The following is a 25,385-nucleotide window of genomic DNA, read 5'->3' on the forward strand; positions in this document are numbered from 1 at the left end:
TCAAGAGAGGTGCTGGAGGGGCGAAGGCAGCGTGTGCGGTTCAGGGCTGAGCTGCTCCCGCCAAGCCTCTGCCTGGGCTCTGATCCGCAGCTGCCCAGCTCCCGCCAAGGCTCCCCGCAGGTCTCTGGCGGCTGCTCGCAGCTCACCCGTGTCTTGCCCTGACCAAGCAGGGAGGTGACGGGGGCTCTGCCCGTCTCCGTTGTGTTCTGCAGTGCAGGCACACACGCTCAGTGCCGCTCTGTGTGTGGTCTCCGTGCTGTTCCAGTCGTTGGTAAAGATGTGGTTTGTGGTCCGCGTGAGCGGCTGGGGAAGGGATTTCTGAAGGGAAATTTAGGTACTTCACTTGTTTGTGACTAGCCCCTAAATTACCACTTGCAAAGCCCTTTGCAAACACATTCATCCCGTTCCTTTGGCTCCTCACAGAGCCAGGAGCTGGGCTGGCATCCAGTCTCTTTAAAATGGTAAACAAAGGTCCAGGAGCAAGCCAGTGCAGACTGTCACCGCACAATTCAGTGCTCTGGAGAGCTAATTGTCTTCATCAGGTCCTTCCAGCTATACCTTGCACTCTGTTAGAACAACGCCACCTCCTGTGCCCTTGCCTTATGTCACCTTAACCCCTCAGATGACACCTGGAGCCTTGGAAGGAGCAGGGACACAAAGCAGCAGGCAGGGAACAGGATCATCATCATCATCACCATTTTTTTCCAATTTCGTGTCTTTCAGCTCTGGCCTGGAATCAGGTTTTTCATATATCACAGCCAGCCAGGTACTCAGCATTAATTTGCTCAGAAGTTTTCCCTGTGTTTTGTGACACACAAATCCTTGTGGCAGTCCTTTAAATCCTTCCATCTGGAAGGATCCGAAATTGTTTATGAACAATAATTCTTGGGTACCTCAAGTTTGAAACACATCCTCTGTCACAGAGTGAATTCAATCCGACAATTCCCAGGTCAGTTCCAAGCTCTGGGTTATTTTGGGATGAATTGTTCTTCATTTCCCACAATGGAGCAGATGTATATAGATCACCATGCACCAACTTAACATATCAAAATGGATCCTTAGACAAATTTTGAAGTATTTTGTTAATTTATTTTGCTTAAAATTCTTGACTAGTGCGATGTCAGTTCACAGACTTCTCTCACTGGAAGTTTTATTTCCCCGGCTCACCTTGGTGTTTCTCAGAGAGGGCTGGGCGGTGCTTGCAGAACACCATGGAAATCAAGGAACAGTGACAGTAATTGTCAGTTCCTCTGCCAGTAACTTTGTTACCTTGTCCCACATCACCTCCCATGGCTTTAATGGCAATGTTTTTTATCCTTTACCTACCCCTTATGTCTTACTCTGAAGCGTTCTGCTTGGTAGGGCAGCATTTTGCATTTGACTGGTGGACCCTGCAGATACTTAATCTAGAAACCATTTTGATTCCTTTTCGATTAAAGAATTCACAATACTTCCCATTAAAGTCAGTGCCAGGCTTGGGGTTTTCCCCCTTAATGAAAGTCTTCAAAAAACCCCAACCTTTAAACAACTCAGTAGGTTTTGTAAAACTGCCTCCATTCCAATATTAAAGATGTTCTTTGAGAAGCAGCTCTTGACAATATAAAATATATATCACACACTATACTGTTTACTGTAAAGGAAAAGAAAAAGAATTCAGCATTATTTTTGTATTAGTATATTAGATATACATTATACATATATTATATATACAAATATTTGTATATTATTTGAAAAAAAAATCAGTACATGAAATTATTTGGAAATTCTGTGTTAAAATTTAGTTTTTACAATTGTTGAAACAGAACCTTTCTTCTTTATGGAAAGGGTTTGTTTGTTTGTTTGTTTGTTTGTTTTCCCCCCAAAATACAATTACAGAAATTGATTTGTATCTGCAAAATGTTTATGTTTTGATCAACAGCACATTTTGTAATTGCAAAATCTGGTGGTTCAATCTGTCTTTGCACTACCTGATGGGATCAGTGTGTCCTGCTCCAGACCTGCAGGCACCTTGCATATTCCCTACCATGTAAAACCTTCATAATCCTGTTTTTCCCCTCAGATTTTCCAGCAGAGCCTGAGGCCCCTGAAATAAATAAATAGAAAAAGTTATTAATATCCATAAATCACCAAATAAGCTGTATCTATGGGGTCCAGAATTCTTATGGGATGTTTTGCCAGTTTTCAGCACTCCAGATTCACTGGGGTTGGTTTGATCCCCACAGGATCCTGGAGAAAGAAGGGAATGAATAATTCTGCATCCAGTCTGAGGGCTACATGATATGTTGAATAATTGCACATCAAGTGAAAAGGATGAAAAGGACTATTCCAAACAGCTCATTTGCTGAAAAAAAGACAGCATCCTGTGAGAGGAGAAATTTGTGATAATCTAATTAAGAAATATGTAATTATCCCTACATTTAAGGGGTTTGAGCTTCCAGTTTACTTAGGAGGGAAGTCAGCCTCACCTAGATCCATGGGAAAGGTATGGAGCAAGTAATCCTGGATATCCAGACACATGAAGGACAAGCCAATCTCAAGCAATCTGTGATTCTGTATTGCTCTAAGTTCTATAAAATAGTAATTTACAACAAGTTGATGGCAAATATTCAGAGAATGTAGAGAGGCAGAAATTACTTAGCCCATGCAAAAGTTTTTGTTACCTCAGTTGGTGCATTGATTTCTTCAGATATAATTTTTGAAACGACTTTGAATACTGAAGCAGATGAAATGTATTATAAATTGGCAGCTAGAAAAGAAAAAATAAGATTATTTTATAATATTTTTCCATATTAAAATAAAAAACCCAGGGGAAAACATTGAAAATTTTCTATCACAGTATATTTCACAGCTTGTATATTTAATTTTTTTTTTTTTGTTGTTGAATGGGTTTTTCAGTAAACTCTAAAATTAACTTGAAGAAAAAAAAATCAACAAACAACTTAACTGAAAATAAATTCAATGTATCAAGTGCACATCAGTGTCTTGATTATACATTTTCTGTAACATAATTAAACTATCCTCTTGAAATTGTTTCCAATGAGCACCTTAGAAATTTTCATGTATCGTGAAAAATAAAATTGGAAACAGAATGACATATTCTTAAAGTAATTTAATGAATACAGCATTGAGGATTAAAAGCTATGGGATAAAAAAATACTTTTTGCTTCTTATGTGTACAGAGGGATGCAGTGAGAACTGTCATAGCAGCTGGCTTTGCTGTCTCAGACAAGTTCAGCAAAAGATGCTCTCCAAAGACCTCCTTTTTAGCTGCAAGAACTGTCAAAGAATTGTTGAGAAGTGGAGATCAGGAGGGCAGATAAAGGAAAAGGAAAGAATAAACAGGACCGTGCCCTTGAGTGTTCAGGTGTACAGAGAAGTAAGGAACAACTTTGTGTGTATAGAAACACGTTATTTCCTTGCCTGTGGAGGAAGTGGAGAAGGCCATGTCCCCGATGCTCCAGTTCAGGCATCCATCTGGGAGAAAATGATGGACTAAATAGGAGAATGTGGAATAAAGATGGGCTGCTGGTGAGTGCAGACTGCAAAGGAGAGTAGAAACATCACCAAAACTACGCTCGTGGAGGCTGTCCAAAAACTGGGAGAAGGACAGGGAAAAGGAAGAAGACACAGGCAACAAGCCGAGAGAGAGATACGGGCAGTGGCAGCGAAATGAGGCAGCAGCGGGACAGCAGCGGTGAAAACGAAATGCCATGGGAGGCTGGGAACTGGAGGACACCCGCGGGAATGAAAGTGCCGACGGGAGAGAAGCGGGAAGAAATACGGGTGACCGCGCCAATGCACACACCCCGCAGCCCCTCAGCGCACCCTCAGCAGCGCGCTCCGACCTCGCACGGAGCGCCCGCACCCCAAACCCGCCCGCTGCGCGCCCCCGCGCGATCTGCCTCCAGCGCCGCGCCCGCGCAGCGCCCCGAGCGGGGCGGCCTCCGGGACCGCGCACAGGGACACTCGGACACACGGACACCCGGACACACGGACACCCGGACACACACACTTATGTGCACGTGTAGCCACGGACAGGCACGGACAAGCGGCCGGAGAGCGCCCACCCACGCCGGGCGGTGCCATGTCCCCGAATCACGGAATACGCCCTGCGTTGGAAGCGACCCACAAGGATCATCGAGTCCAGTTCCCGGCTCTGCGCGAGACCGTTCCCAACAATCCCACCCTGTGCATCCCTGAGAGCGCTGTCCAAACGCTCCTGGAGCTCTGGCAGCCTTGAGGCTGTGACCATCCCTGGGGAGCCTGATCAGTGCCTGACACCCCCGGGGGAAGAACCTTTTTCTGATATCCAACCTAAACTTCATCTGACACAGCTCCAGCCGTTCCCTGTGTCCTGTTCTTGGTCACCAGAGAGCGGAGATCATGGCCTGCCCCTCCGCTTCCCCTCACGAAGAAGTTGTAGATTGCACGCGATGAGTTGTAGACTGTAGATTCTCTCCTCGCGCCGTGCCGTGCCGTGCCGTGCCGTGCCGTGCCGTGCCGTGCCGTGCCGTGCCGTGCCGTGCCGTGCCATTCAGCGCCGCGCCGACACGGGACGCACACCCGACACCGCCCGCTGGCTGCCGGCGCGGTCCCTTTAAATGCTAATGAGGCGGCGCGCGTGCCGCGCCGGCCCCCGCTGACTCTGTTAAAACTTCGGCGGGGCCATTTTGGGGGCAGTAAGACCGAGCGCGGCCGAGCACCCAACACCTCCGCCCGGCACCATGAGCGAGGCGCCGGAGACCAGCGCCGCCAGCCCCGCGCCCGCCGCGCCGCCCGTCCCGGCCGCGGCTGCCGCTGCCGCGCCGTCCGCGCCCGCCGTCCCGGACGCCGCTCCCAAGAGCCCCGCCAGCGCCGCCGCACCGGGTGCGGCTGTTGCTGAGGCGGCCCCCGGTGCCGCCGCCCCAGCCACAACCACGGCGGCCGAGTCGGCGAAGAAAGTGCTGGGTGAGTACCGGGCCCTGCTCGCAACTTCGCGGCGCACCTGCAGCGGGGCGCGGGGTCCGCCGCCGCCCGCAGCCCGGGCCGTCCCCCCCCCCCGCCCCCCCACGCCCGCAGTGAGTCAGGCCGGGCCGCCTCCTCCCCGTGGGCCGGGGGAGCCGCGCGGCGCCGGCCGTGACGCGCTCGGGAGCTGGGCGGGAGCCCGTGTGTGCCTCATCGGCCCGGAGCGTGCGGGACAGCGAGCGCGGCACAGCCGGGCTCAGCCCCTTCCCGGCACCTGCCGGCGGCTTCTCCCCCGGGAAGTGCTGCTGGAAACCATGTGTGCCTCTCCTTAATGTTAAGGTCCTGGAACAACTTTTCTATCCATAAAGAATCTTGCTTTAGTAATGCTTCCAGGTTTAGTGGGGTTTGTTTGTTTTGAAGGTTTTTTTGGAGGGGCGGGGTTTGGTTTCTACTTTACTATCAGTAAGAAGTCAAACGAAGTGTCTGGTTGCCAAGCCCGGTGCGTAGCAAGTGTGGCTCTTTTTCATTGCAATTAAATAGGCTCAACCTGTTGAAAAGGACAGGACTTAAGTCTGCGGGCTGCTGCCGATAGGGGTGTACTGTTTCTAACTGTGTAACTTCTGAGGGTTTGGTAAAGGCAAAGTTGAAGCTGACTTGCAGTGTAGAGTCCTAAATTTCCTTAAGGATACACAGGACCTTCCCTTCTGAAGGGGAGAGCTGAGATCTTGCTGCAAGAAAGAGAAGCTAGGTAAAGGATTTCTCTGGGGTGGAGTTAGGAAGAATTCTAGCAAAGCAGAGCTCGGAGGTGCAGTTTGTGTAATTCTTTTTTTTTTCCCCGTTACCTCATTTGTCAGTAATTAGTACACAGGAATCAGCACATCCATATCTGCTGGTATATCTGGCTGTTTCTTGCCTTCTTGCTTGTTTCATTCCTGGTAATGCTTTTATCTTGTTCACCTATTCCTATTGCTTGGACAGAAGAGGTGACGGGAAGTAAAGGTAGAAGTGCCTTTCCTGACCTAGCAGGAAAATGAAAATGGTGATGGTTTTGCAAAATGGCCTTATTGCTAGGCAAGCTTTTTGTAAGGAATGATGAGGAAAAGGATCACTGTAAATACTAATTGAAATGGACTTATATTAAAGTCCACCACAAATGTCCCTGGTAATGGTCACCTGTGTAGCTATGTTCCCTTAAGCCTCCTTTTATAATGATCCCATTAGAAGCAAAATCTTATGCTTGCTTGAGGCATCGAAATGTCTGACTTCTAGGAATATGGGTAAAGGTTACTCAACTTTCTCTTTTTGCCTGGTCACAGGAAGCTTTGGCTCTCCTTGTTAAAAGGCTATTTTGTCATGGGTAGGAGTGGCTGGTGATTGTTTCCTCTGATAGTGTCAGAGGACAGTATCTTGTAGAAATATGTGGGCTTCCACTTGCTGGTGGGATGTACGTCAGCACATCAACTGCCTTCTGTGACTCATCAGTTTAGCTGGTTACTGTGTTTTCCTCTGGGCTTGTTCTTGCCAGACTTCCCTGCTCCAGCTTACTAGTGACTGTGTCATGGATGTTCAGTGTCATGCTTTTGTCTGAGGTTCTTCTGGCCCACAGTGATGCTTAGGGGAGACTGTAAATGTGTGCAGGGAATAGCATTTTGCTAGCACACTGTTTTAGGGGTAATATGTTGGAGTCACCCTCATGGAACAAAGTTGTTTTTAAACTGTGTGCGTACTCCTCCACTTAGCAGCAGCCAGCTGGCCACAGAGTGAGTTTTGACTGCCTCTCCTTCCCCAGCCTCTTGACCCCTCTGAGGGTTTTTGTCATGCTTCATAGGCTTCTTCCTAATCTTGTTCAAGTAGGCTAACAGATTCCAAAGCTGTTTTGCAGAGGAGGGAAGGGATGATTTTGAGGGAAGTGGTGGTACTGGCATTGTTTCTCAAAGCAGGCTGAAACCTGCAGGTACTGTTGGCACTATTTTCTGTGTTCCCCTGTCCCCCTCCTATTGACTTGTGTGAGTGTAGGGAGCTCTTGTAGCCAATGCCATTGTGGTAGCAGGAGGTGTCTGTATGTGGTGATGTCCCTATGAAACTAAACCTAAAAGCACAGCTATAAATAGTGGTGCTGAACACTTTACTGAACTGGTGTTTGGCACTGAAGGAATGTTTTTCTGTTCCAGTAAACAAGAATTCTTGGGAATGCGTGTCCTACAAGGCAGAGTCCTTTTTTCTAGGTGATATCTCAGTCATGTTTAAGACTTCACTGCTTCTGAATAAGAACATTTTCTACTAAGAAGTATATTAAAGAAGACCAAAAACATCACTTCTAAAAGGGCAATGGGAAAGGCCTGTTATTGACAGTAATAACAGCAGCAGTGCTGCAATGCACTGCTGTTGTCAGATGCTCTTACTTGAGAGGTGTATGAGAACGGCAAGACTCCATGTGCCCAAAGGTCTGGCTGGCTCTGTCATCTCCTTGTGAATATTTAGAAAGGAATACAGGTGTAGACTAGATGAAAGTAACAATTTACAGTGTGTTCTTGCCTCTAGCAGAGTGGTGTGGACTTCTAAACTGGAGATTCTCTAGTTTGTTTTCCTTTTTATTGACTCTTGAGTTCCTGCCACCCCCAAAACATGTATGTGCAGTTTTTAGCAAGCAGTTGTCTGTAGGTGACTAGACCCTTTTCAAGTAAGTACTGCACAGGTTGCTTAAGTAGCTGTAATCAAGCTGTGTTAACAAGTAACAGCTCTTAAATTATAGAGGTTAGAACTCTCCTTTAACTAAGGGTTTGAAAAGTACAAGTTGGTGGTGTCCATTCAGTTGCTGTGAGGTAAGGAGAGGTTGAACTGTCTCCATCACTGTTGAGTTCCTCCTACACATTCCTACAAGTTGGAGAAACAGGTTTTGCCAGGTCCTGTAAGACACTGCAGTGTGGCTTCTAAGTAGATGCTGTTTTACTGTTGAGACAGGAGCTTGCCTTGATACTGAAAGTCTTGGAACACGAAGTTGGTCACTTTGTAACTAAAGAATTGATGCCTAGAGGGGCTAACCTGGAGTGGAGGCTAAACAGTGTTAAAGGAATAAAGCAGGTATTTATTAAAAGGCGTTCAAAGGATACACTTTGGGTGGTACAAGAGCCCGGCTGTGGATCTACCCAAGATGTATGACCGGTCACGAGTTTGAATAAGTTTTGGTCTAGTTACATATTGGGATTAATTGTCCAATTACAGCTTCAGCTTATGAAGTCCCATCCTCTCACATTGCCCTCAATTTGCTGTTGTTTGTACTTTTTGGGCCTGAAGCTGCAACCTGAAGCTTGGTTCTCAGGCTGGGAAAGGATTGTTTTGTCTAATTCAGCTGTGAAGAGAACTTGCTAACACTTTATATGAAGTTCAGAGTTACTAAGACAGTACAGAATCTGAAAAATATGAAAGCTAAAACTTAAGGCATCACTATCACAGATCATTTTAGCAGTAGGAGGACTTAAAAAAAAAAAAAAAAAAAGAAAAAGTCTTGTGGGATCTTACTTGGTTAGTGTGATGCTGACAATGCAAGAAGGAGCTTTTCCAGAATAAGGATGTGCTGCCTTTCTACTTGAGAGGGTTGCACAGTACTTGATACTGCTTCTTTGGGCAGTTCTGGTTTCCAAGGAAGAAAGAAGGGTAACTGTAAGTAAAAGAGAGGAATTGATTGTAAACAGTTTCCTTCAGCTATGTTTCATATCTAGCTACTAACCTGAAGAGAACTGATGAACTGCAGTGGAATTTTCAGCTTTGCTGCCCATTTCTAGGATAGGGAGTAAAAAAGGGATGGATGGTCTATTCTGAAAATAGAGCTAGGTTTTGTGTTGTGGGGTAAACCCTTGACTGAAGAATAGTGTCTTAAAGCACTGTGTCTTGTTACTGCATTAGAATGAGCTGAACTGGGAGATGAAGGCACACTGTGAGTGTTAAGGGAACAGAATAGGTCTGGTTGCAATTTCATATGCAATTATAAAAGTATTTCTGTAACATTGTTGTACTTTCTTATATTTTAGATTAACTTCTTTAATTTTCTTTCCAGCCACCAAAGTTCTTGGCACAGTCAAGTGGTTCAATGTCAGAAATGGATATGGCTTTATCAACAGGTATGTTTAAATTCTGATAGTTGTTTTTATTCCGTACTAAGACTCGTAGTGCACAAGATAGGCCATGTATTCCTGATTGCAACAAAGACCTCAGGACCTGACCACAAGCTCATGCAGTTGATAGTCAGCTTAGGCCAGGCACTCAGCAAACTTTCTTAAGCACCTCAGCCCCCAAAGGTTATGTGTATGGGGAGAAAACAGAAAGGGTCAAACTTTACAAATTTGGTCTGTTACCTGTTTCTCATGTGTACTTCTACTACACTCTTAATGAGCTACATATTCTTTAGTGACTGCCTAGCTTTTTTAAAGGCCGGAGAAAGGTAGGAGGATATGGGGAAATGCCTTTGGGTAAACTTAGTGTTAACTGCTTGGTCAGAATACCTCCTGTGGCTACTCATTGAGATTCTCTGATAGTGTCTCACTGAAAATATGCCAGGCCTGGGTTTCATAGAAAATTTCTCTTTGTATATTTTGGTCTTTTCCCCTCTTCTCTGGGCACAAACAAAGCTCTGAATAGCATTGAGAATCCAAGCAGCTGTAGGTGAGATTGGTCATCTGTAACCTTAGATGCAGAAGACCCATGCTTCCAATTTACTGGAGGAAACTCTGGCTTTTAAGGCTGAAATATCTTTGTGGTTTAGAGGCTTAAATGTTTTGTGTGCTTTTTTGAGGAATGAAACTGCTGCATGCTGAACACTCGTCTTCCAAAAAACATACCTGACAAGTTATTTCACTCTGCAAGTCCTTGAGCTATTACACATCAGGCAGGTTTGGGTGAGTTGGACAGTGCAGAAAGAGGTAGAAGACCCCACGTTCATGGATCTGAAGCCAGTTGTGGTGTGGTATTAATCTCAGTCTCTGGAGGTTATTATCCAGTGTTATATAAGCTTAGAAGAAGAGTTTTAATTAGGAAGTCCTCTTAAAATCTGTAATGGCAGTTGATGTAAGAGCCTTCACCTGGTTGTGGTGTAATAACTTGTTAGCTTTCTTCCTAATGTGAAGTCTGCTATTGCTTCAATTGAGGACAACAAATTTGGGATTATGCATTATCTTCACAAACTTTTTGACCCACCTGTTGTGCTTGCTGAGAAGGAATTGAGTGAACAGATGGCAGGGCTTAGGCTCTTTTTTATTGTATGGGAACACAGATTCAAGGTCTCAGACTTATCTCTGTGTTTTGTATGTGGAAGCCTGAAGTGTCTGGTCTAATCCAGAAAACCCTCACGTTCATGTCTGGGTCCTCCTCCTGTGGACTCTTCCAACACCTCTTGTGCCTCTTTGCTTTGAATTTCACTGAAAGGAGATCTCTGTTAACAGCTGTGGCTAGTCCTGTTGATAGTCTTGTTTGACCTCTGGGGTAACAGCTCAGGTTGCAGTCCCTCTGGAAGTGTTTTTGGAGAGTTAGAGTAGTGAAAAACAAGCAGTCCAGTCAGCAACTCTGCCCTGCATAAAAGAAAACACAGAAATTTGCCAGAAGATTACAGAGAACCTCCCCCATCCTCTCACCCTTTTGAAGGCCCGGGAACCCTTTCTGTTCTCAAGCAAATGACCATAGAAGTTCAGAGCAGGGTTTTGGTAGCATAGGCTTAGACAGAATGCATGGAATTCAGGGCATGTGCTACAGGCTGGGAGAAAGAGGGTTTCACTTGAAAAGCTAGGAATTTCTATGAAAGTCTCTTTAGTCTAAACTCTTACAACTTCTCACTTTCTTTTCACAGAAACGATACCAAAGAAGATGTGTTTGTTCATCAGGTAAGACAGCAGGAGTTGTGCTTAGACATGTGTGCTATGGTAGGTTTCTAATGCAGCTTCCTGCAACAGCTACTCAGCTGTGTCCTGGCTTTTCCTTAGAATATTTTCTGCAGATAACTTGAGTGGATGTGTATGTTGAAGGTTTCAGGTAGAAATGTTAGGTTGTTTTCCTTCCCTATGAAGGGCTAGGTATTTTAACCCTCCTTAACCCTTTTTTGTCTGCTCTAATTTGAATGCTAAAGGTGTTTTTTTGGTGTGCTTTTTGTTTGGCTGTCTCTCCTTGGTGAGATGATTCCTCTGTGAATACCTTGCTGCTGTTGTCTCTTCTTGCCCTGTTTCCTTGTGTTCCTTGTGCCTTTTGTGTCTTCCTACCCTCTTCACTTGCAGGTCTGTTCTGTCTGCCCTCCCTGGTATTGGAGAGAAAGTGATCTAGTCTGGCTCTTGACCAGCCTGGGTTGCCATCAGCTGTTTCTGCACAAGGCAGCTGCTCTTAGGCAGAAGAGGAGGAAGGCTGTGTGCCAAGTATGCCCAAGCAGAGAGAGCTTGCCCAGCGGCTCTTTATTGGTTAATTTTCCTTGCACTGCCAGGAGGCTGTTCTAAGTTTATACTGTGACTCTCAGGTTGCAGGCAAATAATGGCAAGACAGAGGATGATGTCTCCTTGCTGATGTCAAATGAATAGTTGGCTTAGATCCGGTTTTGCATCATTCACCAGAAAGTGCAATCTTGTCCCTCGAGTTTGTCCCATGTAAAATGTCTGCAGGCTCATGTGATCTTCAAAAGCATGAGCTTTCTCTGTGGTGTGACAGTATTTCTATCAAATGTAACCAGGAAGTTTGTTCCCAGAGCTGGTCACTGAGAATGAGGATATGTGCATATATCCTTAGCTGGTGAGTCAACACTGGGAGTTAGTTTAGTTCTTGTGTCTTGATGACTAAATAGTGGTAACTGTGGTAACAGTTTCTCTGGGTCATAGGATGTACACCCATTATCTGAACTTGGCTGGAGCTGGAAGGTGATAAATCTAGTGCCTGTTATGAGAGAAAATTATGTTGGGAAGTGTGCACAGTACATGTTCTTGGTTCAGCTGGTGGGTTTGAGAGCAAGAGCTGTCAATGCATATATGGACTTTTGATGGTCATTTTCCTTCCTTAGCAGCCTGTGCTGTGGGCATGCTGACACATCTGTGGTCTGGTGGGATTATGTCCAGAGGAGGGTGGAACAGTTCTGGAAGAGAAACATGTTCTGGATAGGCAGCACTGCCTTAAAGACAAACGAGGTTTCCTTGATACTTGTGAGACAATATCCTGGGAAATGGCTGTTGTGCTGATGACAGATAACATGGATCAGTGTTACTCTCCTTGGGAGGGCTGCCAGCTGAGACCCAAGCAGAAAGGTAGTGTTATCTGTGCTGTTTTGTCTCCTTCACCTGTAGAGGAGATTATTCCCCTAAATGTAAACTGGTGAGTGTGTATGGAGAGGGGTGGGCACTTCCCATCTCCTGTGGCTGAATTCCTTCTGGTGTGAGCAAAACTGATTTTGTTTCAGAAATACCACATCATGTGCAGGCCTGCATCAGATTAACCCTCTTGGCAGGCTGAGCATGGCAGGGTAGAGGCTTCTAGTGCTGCTCTGGTTTGGCAGCAGTCAGATGTTCCTCATCCTGTACATGGATGTGCTCACTCCCAGAGCCTGGGACATACTGGCCAGAGCTCTTGATGAGGTTGTCTGAGGAGGGAGGCAAATCCATGCTGTGAGCAAACATCCTGCTTCAAGCTCCCTCTGTGCTGATAGTGCTGCTCTGCCCCTCCCTCGTGCCTGGGAGGGGCTGGATTATGCTCCTAATCCCTTCAGAATAAGGCTGACCTAGTTGAATAGATACAGCTTCTCCCTGCCTCCCCTGCATGGAACGGGCGATCTCATGATTGGAATGGGGGTTAGTGCTTGGTGTCTGGCTATTGGGTGCTATTTATAACTAGTACAGATTAAAATGCTTTTCTTTTTAGGGCATGCATGGCTTGCTTTGAGTTAACCCTTTGTCTTGCAGGGGCCCCAGGCAGTGTTTTTGGGAAGGGCAGCTCTTCACTTTGCATCCCTGTCTGGTTGGTTGGTTGGTGCAAGGTGCTCTCCAGGGCACCGTGTCAAGTCAGCTACAGGTGCTGTGAGCAGAAGGGATCCAGCTGCCTCATGGGCTACAGTGTGTCTCACAATTTAACAACAGGAAAAGTGTCAGCAGCCAGAGCAGTTACATTTAAATAGGTAGAGTTTAAATGAGCGAGCTGTGAGGAGGAGTAATTTTTCTCTTCACTTCACTGGATTGTGTTGATCATGCACAGCCTGAATTACCTGCACCAGGAATCAGTGTAACAAATTTTGGCTGTTACTGGGACAATGCTGGATGTGCTGATGATGTGATGGTATGAGTGTATGGAAAGAACTCTTTCAAACAAGAACCTGAACTAGCTCTGGAGGCACTTCTGGTTGCTTGTTCATTAGTGTTCCCCCTGAGAAAGGAAAGACTTTGTTGTTGAGTGTTGTCTGTTAATATGAAACATCTGTCTTTTGAATCAGAGAAGCTGGAGCCTGCAGCCTGCTGGTAAACAGTAACAGGGAGAATAGTGCTCTCTTCCCTTTGGATACACAGAGTAAAAGTCTTTTCATCAAGCTTAGAGCTTAGGCTTGTTAGAGGTTTATTATAGTGATGTTTATCTGCAGCTGAAGTAGTAAAGCTTTAGAGTTTCTGCTTGGATTTCTAGGATTTACTTGAAGTTGTCCTGATTGCCTTTATATAACAAGCTCCAGCCTACTGCAGCCTCTACCTTCTGTTGGCAGTTGCAGATCTGTGTTCTTGAAGCTTCTGCCCATAAAGCTGGGAACAGAACATGTGGAATACTGTTGCTTTTATCTTTCATTATGCTTTTTGAAGGCTATTTGAGGAGTTTCCTCTATTTTACGTGTACACTCTGCTGAAAAGAAATTTGTTAGTCCTTTTTTCTTCTGCACTTACAGGGAAGGGGAAGGAGTTTGAAATACAGCTTATTGACATCTGTCACATGCAAAGCACAAGTCTTAAAAGTTTTAGTTGTTTCGGTACAAATAGTACTAAATCATTAACTTTGCTGCAGATTAAGGGTTTTAGTACAAGTATATAAAATTTATGGAAAAGCAAGCACTTTGATCTGATTTTTAGAAGTGGGACAGTTACACTAAAAAGTCAGCAGAAAGCAAACAAAGTTGTTTGAGATAATTGTGGAGTCTCTGCTTGGTAAAGTAATTCCCAAAGGAACTGACTTGAACAGCTCATTCTGTTTCTGTATTAAAAAACCCCAAACCTCTTGGAATATTTTTGCTTTGACAGTTATAGTATGTACACTCTTGCATCATTCCTTAGGCTATTAGGGATGCTGCAGGGTATAGGGAAAGGTATGGTTAGAAGGACATGCTGGTCTGTGGCCTGAAACACATAGGAGACTGTATTGAGCAGCAAGGTAAGTAGGTTTCCTAGACTAGTCAAGATGAGCTTTAAACTGAATAAAGTTTTCCTTCACTTGGAAATATTATCGGGCTGTTCATGACTAAATATTGTTGCTGTGCAAAGGTAACAGCTCCACTGATGGTCATTCTGCGGTTTTTCTTGAACTGTAGACAGACAGGACAACTGGCTCTCCTGTTTCTGCCCTACATCCCATTTCTTAAGCCAGGTTTATGCCCTGTGTTTCCATGTGTTTCTCTTTGCTGGCTCTGCACCTTCCTCCTTCTTTCTAACTAAAGGTTCCCACATCAGGAATGTGAATTGGTCTTTAATAATCTAGTGCAAGATAATAATCTTTCCGTGAGAATTTAGCTACTGGATTAGCTTGTACAATGCACATTTTGGTCTTTTCTCCCTGACATCTTCCAGTTTGCAAAGCCTTGCCCAATGAACAGACCATAGGCTTGTCTTGATAAAAGCCTTTTGTGGAGTTCTAGAAATACCCCACAGAGTACAAGTGAGGTATTTGTAACTGCAAATTGCTCCAGGAGGTTTGAGTGTTTCCTGTGAGTCTGAGGAGGTGTACATCTGGCTTTGAACCAAACCCATGTTGTTATTTTTATGTAACAATAGTAGTACTATTATTAATAGCTATTATTATACTACTTTGGGGTTTCTGTCCAGGAGATGGATAAGATTCCATCTGTCTGTTCTGGTACTAGTCTCTGTTACCACAGACTCACCTAATATTTGGGGTCTCCTTTACAGTGCTTAGATCAAATTCTAATTTGTTACACCAGAGTTACAGTAATTATTTTCTAGTTGCTATGACTTGCCATGATACCATATAGTTAATGCTTTTACAGAAATGCTTGAGTCCTGAGTTCTCTTTAGATGGTCTACAGCTCTCCTAATGACTGAAGGCAGGGATCACACTTGCTGCTAGTGCTGCCTTGGTACAGCTTGGAGGAAATCAGGCACTGAGTATGAGCTCTGTTCATGCAGAGATTTGCAATAATTTCCATATCCAGTGTGCTGGACAGAGGAGATCCTGGGGCAGCAGCTGATTTATGAACTCATAAATAGCAAGAGCAGAGTATTGGTGGGCCTGTGAAATAAGAGACATCTGTCTATTTGAAATACCTTAGTGTAGTGACTGCTCTGGTGTGTTGAGTTGGAATTGCAGCAGAGAAATACTGCCCTTCCCTCATCTGTGGGGCTAAGAATGTGTAAGATAAGTAACATAAAATAATATATTTTTATGCATCTTCCTTTCAAGACGGCGATAAAGAAAAACAATCCACGGAAGTACCTGCGCAGCGTTGGTGATGGAGAGACTGTAGAATTTGATGTGGTTGAGGGAGAGAAGGTAAGAGATCATGGAGCCTCACAGTGTGGTCCAACAGAGATAACATCACACAACTTTAGCTGTGTCTTTGATGTCTCTGATGTGTTAACCACTGAGTTGGTGGCATTCATATAGCTTTTCTGGGGGAAATCTGTTTTTTAAAGATGTCATTAAAGCATATTTCTAGATATGTACCAAAACTACTAGGGAACTGCATCCTAGAGCTTCTGGAATGTGCAGTTGTTACTTGGGACAACATGGGAAGCCTACAGCCTGCCCAATAATTATTAACTGAGGCCTATATTGCCCTGAACAATTTGTCTTAGAGTCTGGTAGCTTAATAACTGTAAGAACTTTCAATTTCCTTATGCTTCTGCTTTCCTGAACATTTTTTGAGGTTTGTTTTTGACTGTCAGTTCCTTCTTGCTTCCTCCTCTGAACTCAGGCCGTTGGATAGAATTTCAGTATCTTAACTCACGATAACTCCCTTGGTTAAGGGGTTGGGAATAACAAACCTCCTTTTGCCTTGAGCAGGAGAAAGTTCCAAGTTACAGTGATTCCTTATGCAAAAAAAGCCTCTTTCTTCTTTTCATCTTCTCCCTGTAGCTGGTTGTTCTTTTCTCACACCACCCTGGCTACCTTTCTTTTGCCCTTACAGGGTGCAGAAGCAGCTAATGTCACTGGTCCAGATGGTGTCCCGGTGGAAGGCAGCCGCTATGCTGCAGACCGGCGCCGCTATCGACGGGGCTACTTTGGCCGACGCCGGGGCCCACCTCGGAGTGTGAGTTCCATTTCCCTGCATTGCTACTGCCACACACAATACTGGCAGGGCTGTTTCTCACTTGACTGTCTGAGGCACTTCTGATCATGCAACGTAGATCTCATAAACTGTCAAGTTATGGTGTACAAGGCATCTTGACAAAACCAGAACTGTTTGGTATTGCAAAGTGCATAAGCACTATAAAGCTGTTGTAAACTGAGAAGTGTTTTTTTCTTTTTGAGTTCTGAGTCTCTCAATTATACCTCAACTGTTGTCAGATACTACCTGTTCTTACTATCTATCCTAGTTCCTTTGGATATTTAGTTATCCTGATCAATTTTATATATGAGAGAACATCACAGATGATTGCAGGGTTTTTAATTGTGTATGGTCATGGTGGTTAAAATGGCTGTGCAAAATGGGAAGCATACCTGTCAAACTCAAGGTAGACTACTATGGGCTGTTAGGAGGCTACAGCTTTTGCTCCTGCTGAATCAGATGCAGAAGATACACTTCTGTTTCTAGATAACTTGCTAAATTCCTTCTTTTAAAGGGAAGAATAATACACGAGAAACTCTAACTCATGTAACATTTTATAAAACAGACATTACTGATGGCTGGCATTTAGAACACAAACCACAAACAAAAATCAAACCAGAAAAAACACCCAAACCAACGTGCAGCTTTATTAATTAACAACTAAAGGGGAAAGATAACCACTGCATCTCTGAAAGATTGAAAGGACTGTGTAGAAAGAGTATTTGATGTGAGGTAATACAATTTATCTATCTTAAAATTTCTTGATGTTTTTGTGGGGGGTTCCCTGTGGAATGGGGCTTTGTGTAGAATGTGGTCTGTGGCAAATTTGTGTGATGTCTTTGTTAGCTTTTCAAATAAAGAATTGTCCTGATCAGTTGCTGCCTTGCCATAACGTGTACCCCTTACAGTGCATTTCATGTAGTGAAATGCAGTTAATATGTATCAGAGAGAATGTTTCTAAGAACAGCTTCTTAGTCTGTGAGGAGCAGGGGCAGCACTGATGGCTCTTGTTTTGTCCTCATCTTAAGTTTGCCGAGATTTAAGCCTTTTGAGAATCTGCTGCTTCTTTTTACCCAATATGCTGGGATTTCTGTACTGATATATTTGTTTTGAGCTTGCATTCAGGGTTATGGTTAATATACTGCCTGTCAAATACAACACTTTTTTTCTTTCGGTAGCAGGGTGGTGAGGGAGAAATCAAGGATGGGGTCACAGAAGGAGGACAACTTCAGCAAGTGCACAGGAATCCTACCTACCGTCCCCGCTATCGCAGGTCTGTACAGTTCCTCTGCTCAGTTACTCAGATGCTTTTGTGCTGTGTACAGACTTCCAAGTGTGGGAACACTTATGCAAATGGTAGGAACAGTGAGAAGCATTTTAAGTACTTGGAGAAATTTGTTTCATGTGCTTGTATGTTTAGAATCATAATGGCCCAGAAAGGGCTAAGAATTCTTAGCACCCCATTACTTCTCACAACTGAACACCATACTGAAGTGAGCTGCAGTGTCCATGTCCTCCCAGCTGAACACTCATACTTTTCTGGATAAGTAATAACTTATGCTTTATCTGGGACCCTGCTGGGGGTGTTGGTGGTGAAAACTTGTGTGTAAGCTGGTAAATGTGGAGTTGCAGCCCAGAAAGCCACTCATATCCTGGGCTGCAGCAGGAGCAGCATGGCCAGCAGGCTGAGGGAACTGATTGCCTAGTACTTGAATGGGGCTTATAAGAAAGTGGCTTATAAGAAAAGATGGAGATTAACTTCTTAATAATGCCTGTTGTGTTAGCATGAGGGATAATGGTTTTAAACTAAAAGAGATTTAGTATAAATGGAAGGAAGACCTTTTTTACTATGAGTGTGGTAGAACACTGAAACAGTATTCTACTGAAAAGGTTGCCCAGAGAGGTGGTAGATGCCCCTTACAAGGTCAGGTTGGAGAGCGCTCTGAGCAACCTGATCTAGTTGAAGGGGGTTGGACAAATGGCCTTTAAAGGTCCTCAAGGAGCTGGTTTGTCTGCCATTCATTCAGTTCCCCCCATCATATTGTTCTTGTTTATCAAGTAGTTTATGAAGTCAAATTCCAATACAGAATTTAGAGGTGAACTATGAAAATGATGTAATCCCCATTTTTTCATGTGCATGTCTGTTCAGAAACAAAAAGTAAGAGATGAGTAACAGTGCAAGAGCAGCAACAAGCTGAATTTGATAGGGATAACAAGACTGTTCTTAATTGTAATGACTTGCTTGTTCCATGCACAGTGGATCCATCCTTTTGGAATCTGGGTCTAAAACCACAAGCCTTCCACCTCTAGTTTGGGCTTTGCTGTTTATGCATACTCATATTCAATTTGGCTCTTTTATCTAGGACTGTGTGAAATGGGATACTACTGATGCTTGCTGCTTGTTGGCATCCAAGCTGAATAAATTTAATTCCTGGAAGTCTTCATGAGTTTTGGGCAGTCAGAGATAGCACCATAGCAAGTCCAGTGAGGCTTTTGCACGTCATGTGGGTGAATCACAGGCTGAGTAACTTGTCCATGACTAATGGAAGCTTGTGATTTTCTGATGCAATTTTCCTATGAGAGGAAGGATACAGCCTATCAGTGCACAGCACTTCTGTTTGAGTTCACAGGTATTGCTTTTGTTTACAGGCACTCAAACCAGTGACACTGGCACTTTTTTTATGTTCCTTTCAAAAAACTAAATTGGTTTTTGGGACTAGGTAGCTGTGGATTAGCTAATGGGAACTGGAGTTTGGCTGTGTTTTGACAGTTTATAAACATTGTTTATACTAGAAATGAGGTGAAATGCTCTTGTATATATCAAGAACATGGACTTGATAGCTTAGTGTTAATCAGGTCCAGCTCACCTGTGACAGGTGCTTTTCCTAATTGGTTAAGAGGGGCAACATGAGGCCAAGATCCAGGAATGGTTTTCAGGTAGAAGTGAGGAGGATTGCAAGGAACTCCACCATTAATTAGGAATAGGACTAGGCTGGTATTTAGCCATGCCAAAGCTAACTCAGCACAATCAGCCTGTGTGGCCACTACTGGCTTGTTTCTTCTGCTAGCCAGCAATTCAAAGGGGCTAGCTGCATCTTCATTGCAGGATAGACAGTAGAATATGGTGATGTAGTGTCAGCAGTGAAGAGACACCCACTTTCCTTGTCTTTCCTTTCCAACCATATGCCAGCCAAACCCTGAAGGGATGGTTTGCTAGCGCTCAAAACTGTTGAGGATGACACTTGGTTTTGGGAGGTTTTGCTGGGCTAAAATTACTGTAGTTTAACCTTTCTTGATTTTGTTCTCACCACCTCTTCCTGCCCCTCTCAGAGGGCCCCCTCGCCCACGCCCTGCCCCGGCGACTGGAGAGGCTGAAAACAAGGAGAACCATCACGAGGCCAATGCCATGAGCCAGCAGCCGCTGCGCCGCGGCTACCGGCGTCCCTACAACTACCGGCGCCGGCCGCGCCCAGCCAGCGCTCCGGCACAGGAGGGCAAAGAGGTACGGACAGCGAGCTGCTCAGAGGCACGAGCACCTCTCCTGCCAGGGAAGGCTGGGGGAATTGCACTGGCCCAGCCTGGGCAAGAGAAGGCTTTGGGGGAACCTCGTTGTGGCCTTCCAGGGCCTGAAGGGAAAGATGAGTCAAGACAGTTGCAAGGGCCTGGAGTGACAGGACAAGGGGAAATGAGTTAAAACTGAAAGAGTAGGTTTAGATTGGATATGAGGGAAAAATATTTTCCCTGTGAGGATGGTGAGGCACTGACACAGGTTGCCCAGGTAAGCTGTGGTTGCCCAATCCCTGGAAGAGTTCAAGGCCAGGTTGGATGCGGCTCTGAGCAGCCACAGGGATAGTGGAAGGCATCCCTGCCTATGGCAGAGGGTTGGAATGAGGTGATCTTCAAGGTCCCCTTCCAATTCAAACAATTTTATGATTGTATGTAGCAGAGGTTTTAATGGTGTGAATGTTGAAGACCTTCTGCCCTGTGTGAGTTTTTAATAAATGTATTCATGTGCTGGATAAGTCTGATGGCCAAATCTGACATGCTGATTTCCTTGCCTGCTTCTTCTGACCCTCTTTGAGAATAAGCACCAGATCTTAAAAGGAAAGGAACTTAAAAGGCAGTGGGACAGGGAGTGCTTTGGCTTCTGGATAGTTCTTAATTGGGGTCAGACTGTAACAACTATTTTTGAAGCGGAAACACTTGTGTTTTCCTCCTTCCACAAACCTTAACTCTGTATGTAGCATGAGAGATGGATTTGAAAGCTCTAGATCCATTTCCTGAACTGTTTGAACCAGATAATTTCAGGAAACTGTTTGCAAACAGAGATTCTACTTTAATGAGGAAAGATTTTCTCATTCACTGTCTACTTCAGGTGTTCCTTGACAGAATCTGCTGTGTAATACTCAATTACAAGAAATACACTAAAATTTGATATTTTCTGGAGATGCATTTTTTCTTGATTGTTTTAAAACCTGCCTTATGCTGGCTGTACTGCTGGAGGGAGGAAGGGTGTGGAGGTCAGCCTTTGCCTCTAATAGGAGTTTGTTGTGTCTCAGACAAAGACAACTGAAACACCTGCTGAAAATCCTGCTCCAGTGACAGAGCAGAGTGGCGCTGAGTAATGTCCGGCTCCCCAGGCACCTTTACCATCGCTCAGGTAAGGAATATGGACAGTTCTGTTTGCCAGTGAAAGCAGAGTGGATATGCTTCTAGGATTCTGGCCACATCCCCTTATCTATGGCTTGGTATTTGTGACAAGTTCTGAGAGTGCTGTAGAGGCAAACCAAGATACTGCTTTTCTCTTCTTTCTTCCCTCTGCCGCTGTATTTGCCACAAAGTTTTACTTTATAATTGATTTCTTTTTTTTTCCAGGAACCTCTCTGGTCTGTATAGTAACAGCATCTGATAATGAGTTATTTTATTTTAGGAAGATCCTGATTATAGACAGGATAAGCCAGTTGTGCTTATCCTGCCTGTTATAATTATTTTCATCTGACATTTTGTCTATTTATTGAGACAGTGAAACTTAAACTGCATTTTTTTAACATGTGGCTCTTCAACAGGTGTCCTAAAGTGCAACTCAAAAGTAACACCAAAGAAACACACGAGCAATAAATTGTCAACAGTGATGATGAAAGCAACTATTTGAAATACCAAAATGTTAAAGAAAATCTACCAGCAGCTGAGATCCAGGGAACGCCTACAAGATAGATGCATGAAGAGAGAAAGAGAGCGAGATTCAGAAAGAACAACCTCCCTAGTTTTAACAGCAACTGTGGAGCTATTTGGTTTTTGGGGTTTTTTTCCCTAGAATTTCACTGTTTTGCTAGTATTGATTTTTTTCAATTTTTCTTTTGGTATCAAACTGAAAAGGGAAAAAAAAAAACCAAAGAACTAAAATTGAAATAAAATGCTTTTTTTATTGGATGCTGGTGCTAAACCTCCCAAGTGTGAGTTTTTTTTTCTATGCCAGTCCTGTTCACTGCAGGACATGGGGAGGACAAACTTCCGCTTTCCTTGTTAAGATCTATTTGAAACTGTGCAGCATGGGTGACGTTCCTCACAAATAAAAGTGATTTCAACTACCAAAAAAAATCTGGTTTAGAGTGTTTTTTCATGTTTGCTTTTAAAATAATGAATTATTTTAATCTTGTTCCTTCAGCATTTATATGTGAAAGAGAGCTGCCTCTTTGGTGTGTCTTGTTGGATGATACCTGAGCGTGGTTATGTGGATATACTTTAATACAAAACTTCAAAGAATTCACAAAACAGCTGTAACTTAGTGTTCCCTCTGTTCCTTTGGCTCTAATGATGTTTAATAGTTGGGTTTTCCTGTTACTGTCTTGTGGCAGGAGTTTGGGGGATGTGGAGTGAGTTCTGGAAGATTTTTTCCCTCATCTGTTTTGCTAGGCTTTTGTGTTGTGTAAACAGTGGAATCCAAGTTTTGAGACTCTGCTCAAGAAGGACACTGGTGTAGTAACTACCGCTTTATCTAAACTTCTGTTTTGAATAATGTTTGACTGGCTTCTCCACTCTTTATTTCAAACCAGGTAAATTTCTGTACCTGTGCCATCTTGTATTAATGAGCAAAGTACTAAACTATCTTATAAAATATCAGTGGTGTTTTAATGTTCCTCCCTAAAATTTGGCTGCCTTTTAGGTGTTATCAGTCTGCTTCTAGCTGTTGAATAGGGATTCATATCTTGTGTCCTTCATTGTCTAGTCCAGCATTTCTCACTGTCTTGCAGTTGCTGTTACCCAAATCCTAGATAAGCATATTTGTTTCTCAAACAAATAATCCTGTTATTCTTCAGGAATTGAGCAGAGAATGCAGGGCATAGTTGCACTCAAAAGCTCTTTGCTTCCAGCTTCTGGGAAGGTGAGGAAGGGCCCTTGCACACCCTATCGCCTTTGCCCTGGGGACAAGGAGGGTGGGCAAAGGCTGAGTGGTGCATGAGTTGCACTGCTTATAGAGATTAGGAACCTCTTAATGAGTTGTGAAGTGAAAGCCACAGGCTTGGTTGAGGAAGAAATAGTCACTTGGAAGATGAAGAAATATGTCTGTTTTGACACAACATCAAATGCAATGAGGTGAGGAAAATAGAAGTAATGGTACCTTAAAAAAATCCTTAAGCAGGATAAGTTTTTTTAGGCTTAAATTTTGTCCCAAACTAAATGTGCAGGCATACTGGGGAGAGGTTGATAATTTCACCATAACAAGCAGATGCAAGATGTTCATAAATACTGAAATGTTACTGCAGAACTTGTCACAAAAGCTACTTTAACTGCCTTCAATAGGTGTTTTTCCTTGAGAGATTTGATAGGCTAAAGAGCATTTTCTTAATCTCTGCACAACTGTAGGTCAGATTGAATCAGATTAACAGAAGTACCTGGCTAGCTATTTTTTTTTTAATGAATGGAGAAAGTGAGGAAGAGATGCAAGTAATGTCCTAGCATTGAGTTCTATTTGTTATTTCTGTCCTGCCTCTAGTAACAATGTTTGCATAAAACAGAAGCCAGTGACTGCCATAACCTACTTCATCCCTCAGTTCCCTGGTTATGAAAATGTAAGCTTAACTCTAGCAAAGTTTAAAGCACTTACTAAAATTACATCTTAAGTGTCTTGGGCTGTACATAAATTGTTCCTTAACTAGGCCTCTTACGCTCTTGTTAGCTGAATTTGCCAGGAAAAAAAAATATAAACCTGGTGCTCAATAATGAGGGTAATTTCTCTTGGCAGCTGGTGCCTGTGCTGTAAATTGGGCTATGGGTTATTTGCCTCAAGCAGAATTTCAGATGAAAGCTTAGTTTGTGTTGTGTTGGTTTGATTTCTTAAAAAGACATTTAGCTCCATGGATTTTGAATTTACAGAGTAGCTAATGTGCTGCAAAAACATTCTCTGTGGCTTGTGAACTTTTGAGGAAGATAAAGGAAGGTAGTTCTGTAGGCCTTCCTTTGTGGATTGTTTCATTTCAACATAATTGCAATACAAGGCATTCACAGCCTGGAGAGATAGGTATACTGTAAGCTTCTGTCTTGGACAGTGCTGCTGCCATGGGAGAACTACACAGGTGCAACAAGTGCCTTGGAAGTGAAAGACCTTCTGTGTGAAAAAGCCCTGGAAATAAAGCCTATGCTACATAGTTTGCTATGAGGCCTGTGAAATCTGCTGTGGATGTCTGACTCTGTTACTTGTGGATTTTTTACAGAGTCTCTTTGCAGATCCTGAGTTCAAAGCCATGGCCTTAGACATCATTCTGCTTTCTGCTGGTTTGGCTTTTTGGAGAACCAATGAGCCTTCAGCGCTGCTGTGATTCTGTAGAGAGAAAGTCTATGCTCTGAAGTCCTCAGAGTTGTAGGAAAAATCATCTGTATGAGCCAAGTGGCAGTGGGATCCTTCCGCAGGTGAAAAGGGGATGAGATGATTTTGGAGGCCATGTCAAATAAGTGGTAGCTTAAGCTTTCTCTTTTGTGCTGTTTGCAATAACGGAGCAAGGCTGCTGTGATTGAATTTTGAGTCCTAGAGCAGGACGATGATGCGCTGAGCAGAAAATAGATCTTGATGACTTAGTACCACCAGCTGAGATGAGTAATTAATATCTTAAGGTTTTAAAATGTGATAGAAAAGACTCAGAGCTTCATTATATTTTCTGACTACTGTCAAAATACATTATTCTTCAATGTTTGGCTGTAAGTTTTGACTTGTAAATGGTGACTTCAGTAGGACTACAAAGGTCCTTAGAATTAATCTATTATACACTGTCATTTTCATACCAGTAGTACCTATGTGATACAGTTCTTGTTCAGAAAAAAAGATCATTATTTTAATAGTATGTGTAAATAGATATATTTACATATAATTTTATCTGTATATTTATATAGTATTTATATATAATCTGTTACAGATTCAGTTTCAGGAAAAAATTGCTGCAAGAATCTGGATTGAAATTTTGAAAGTATGCTAAAAGGTAAAACAGCTCATATAGATTCTTGAGTTTTTCTGAGGTAATTTGGGCTATAATACAGAACTGGAAGGCAGTAGTAGTAAATGAAATAAATGTTCTAAACAGAGCTCTAGGACATGTTCTGACTAGGTCGAGATGCCTGAGTGAGAAATTTTCTCATTTCAGCCCCCTTTCAGTTGTTTTACACTGGAAAGAAGGGCACAGTTTCAACCAGAAGAATTTCCATCAGAATTATACAGGCAGCTTTGTATAAGTCTCATCTGTTTCTTGGTAAGAAACCATTAATGGAAACTCTAAAACAGAGTATTGAGAGTATTTATGGCTCCACTTGATGGCTCTTGGATAGGTTACTCCTGGGCATCAGCCTCTTGACCTGCCAACAGGTGCAGTGCATAACTGAGATCAGTAAATTTTGCTGTGCCATGGATGTTAAAGCATTGCAGTGTTACACCCCACACAACTGCTGACACTTCTCATCACAGAAA

The 25,385-nt window shown here is 43.6% G+C and overlaps 1 protein-coding gene and 1 long non-coding RNA gene across 4 annotated transcripts; one reads left to right on the forward strand and one right to left on the reverse strand.

Annotated features, from left to right (window-relative positions):
• Positions 1–1,110: 1,110 nt before the first annotated feature.
• On the reverse strand, positions 1,111–4,572 carry LOC311154345. 2 transcript variants are annotated; one of them, XR_014616198.1, is made up of 5 exons: positions 4,315–4,572; positions 3,421–3,539; positions 2,661–2,746; positions 2,466–2,567; positions 1,111–2,083 (listed from the first exon to the last, which is right to left on the reverse strand). It is a non-coding gene; the product is annotated as an uncharacterized lncRNA (long non-coding RNA). The 2 variants fall into 2 exon arrangements; XR_014616199.1 differs by having other exon boundaries at positions 1,111–2,567; positions 4,315–4,569.
• A 97-nt stretch (positions 4,573–4,669) lies between these two features.
• Positions 4,670–21,862, forward strand: YBX3 (Y-box binding protein 3). 2 transcript variants are annotated; one of them, XM_084206733.1, is made up of 9 exons: positions 4,670–4,947; positions 8,999–9,062; positions 10,781–10,814; positions 15,565–15,654; positions 16,292–16,414; positions 17,611–17,705; positions 19,763–19,934; positions 20,992–21,092; positions 21,499–21,862. In XM_084206733.1, the coding sequence occupies exons 1-8, from the start codon at positions 4,725–4,727 to the stop codon at positions 21,055–21,057; spliced, it is 867 nt and encodes a 288-aa protein (XP_084062859.1). In that variant the 5' UTR covers positions 4,670–4,724; the 3' UTR covers positions 21,058–21,092; positions 21,499–21,862. The 2 variants fall into 2 exon arrangements, with proteins under 2 accessions (XP_084062859.1, XP_084062860.1); XM_084206734.1 differs by having other exon boundaries at positions 17,614–17,705.
• The last annotated feature ends 3,523 nt before the right edge of the window (positions 21,863–25,385 follow it).

Source organism: Fringilla coelebs (assembly GCF_963513975.1).
Source record: "Fringilla coelebs genome assembly, chromosome: 5".
NCBI classification, from domain to species: domain Eukaryota; kingdom Metazoa; phylum Chordata; class Aves; order Passeriformes; family Fringillidae; genus Fringilla; species Fringilla coelebs.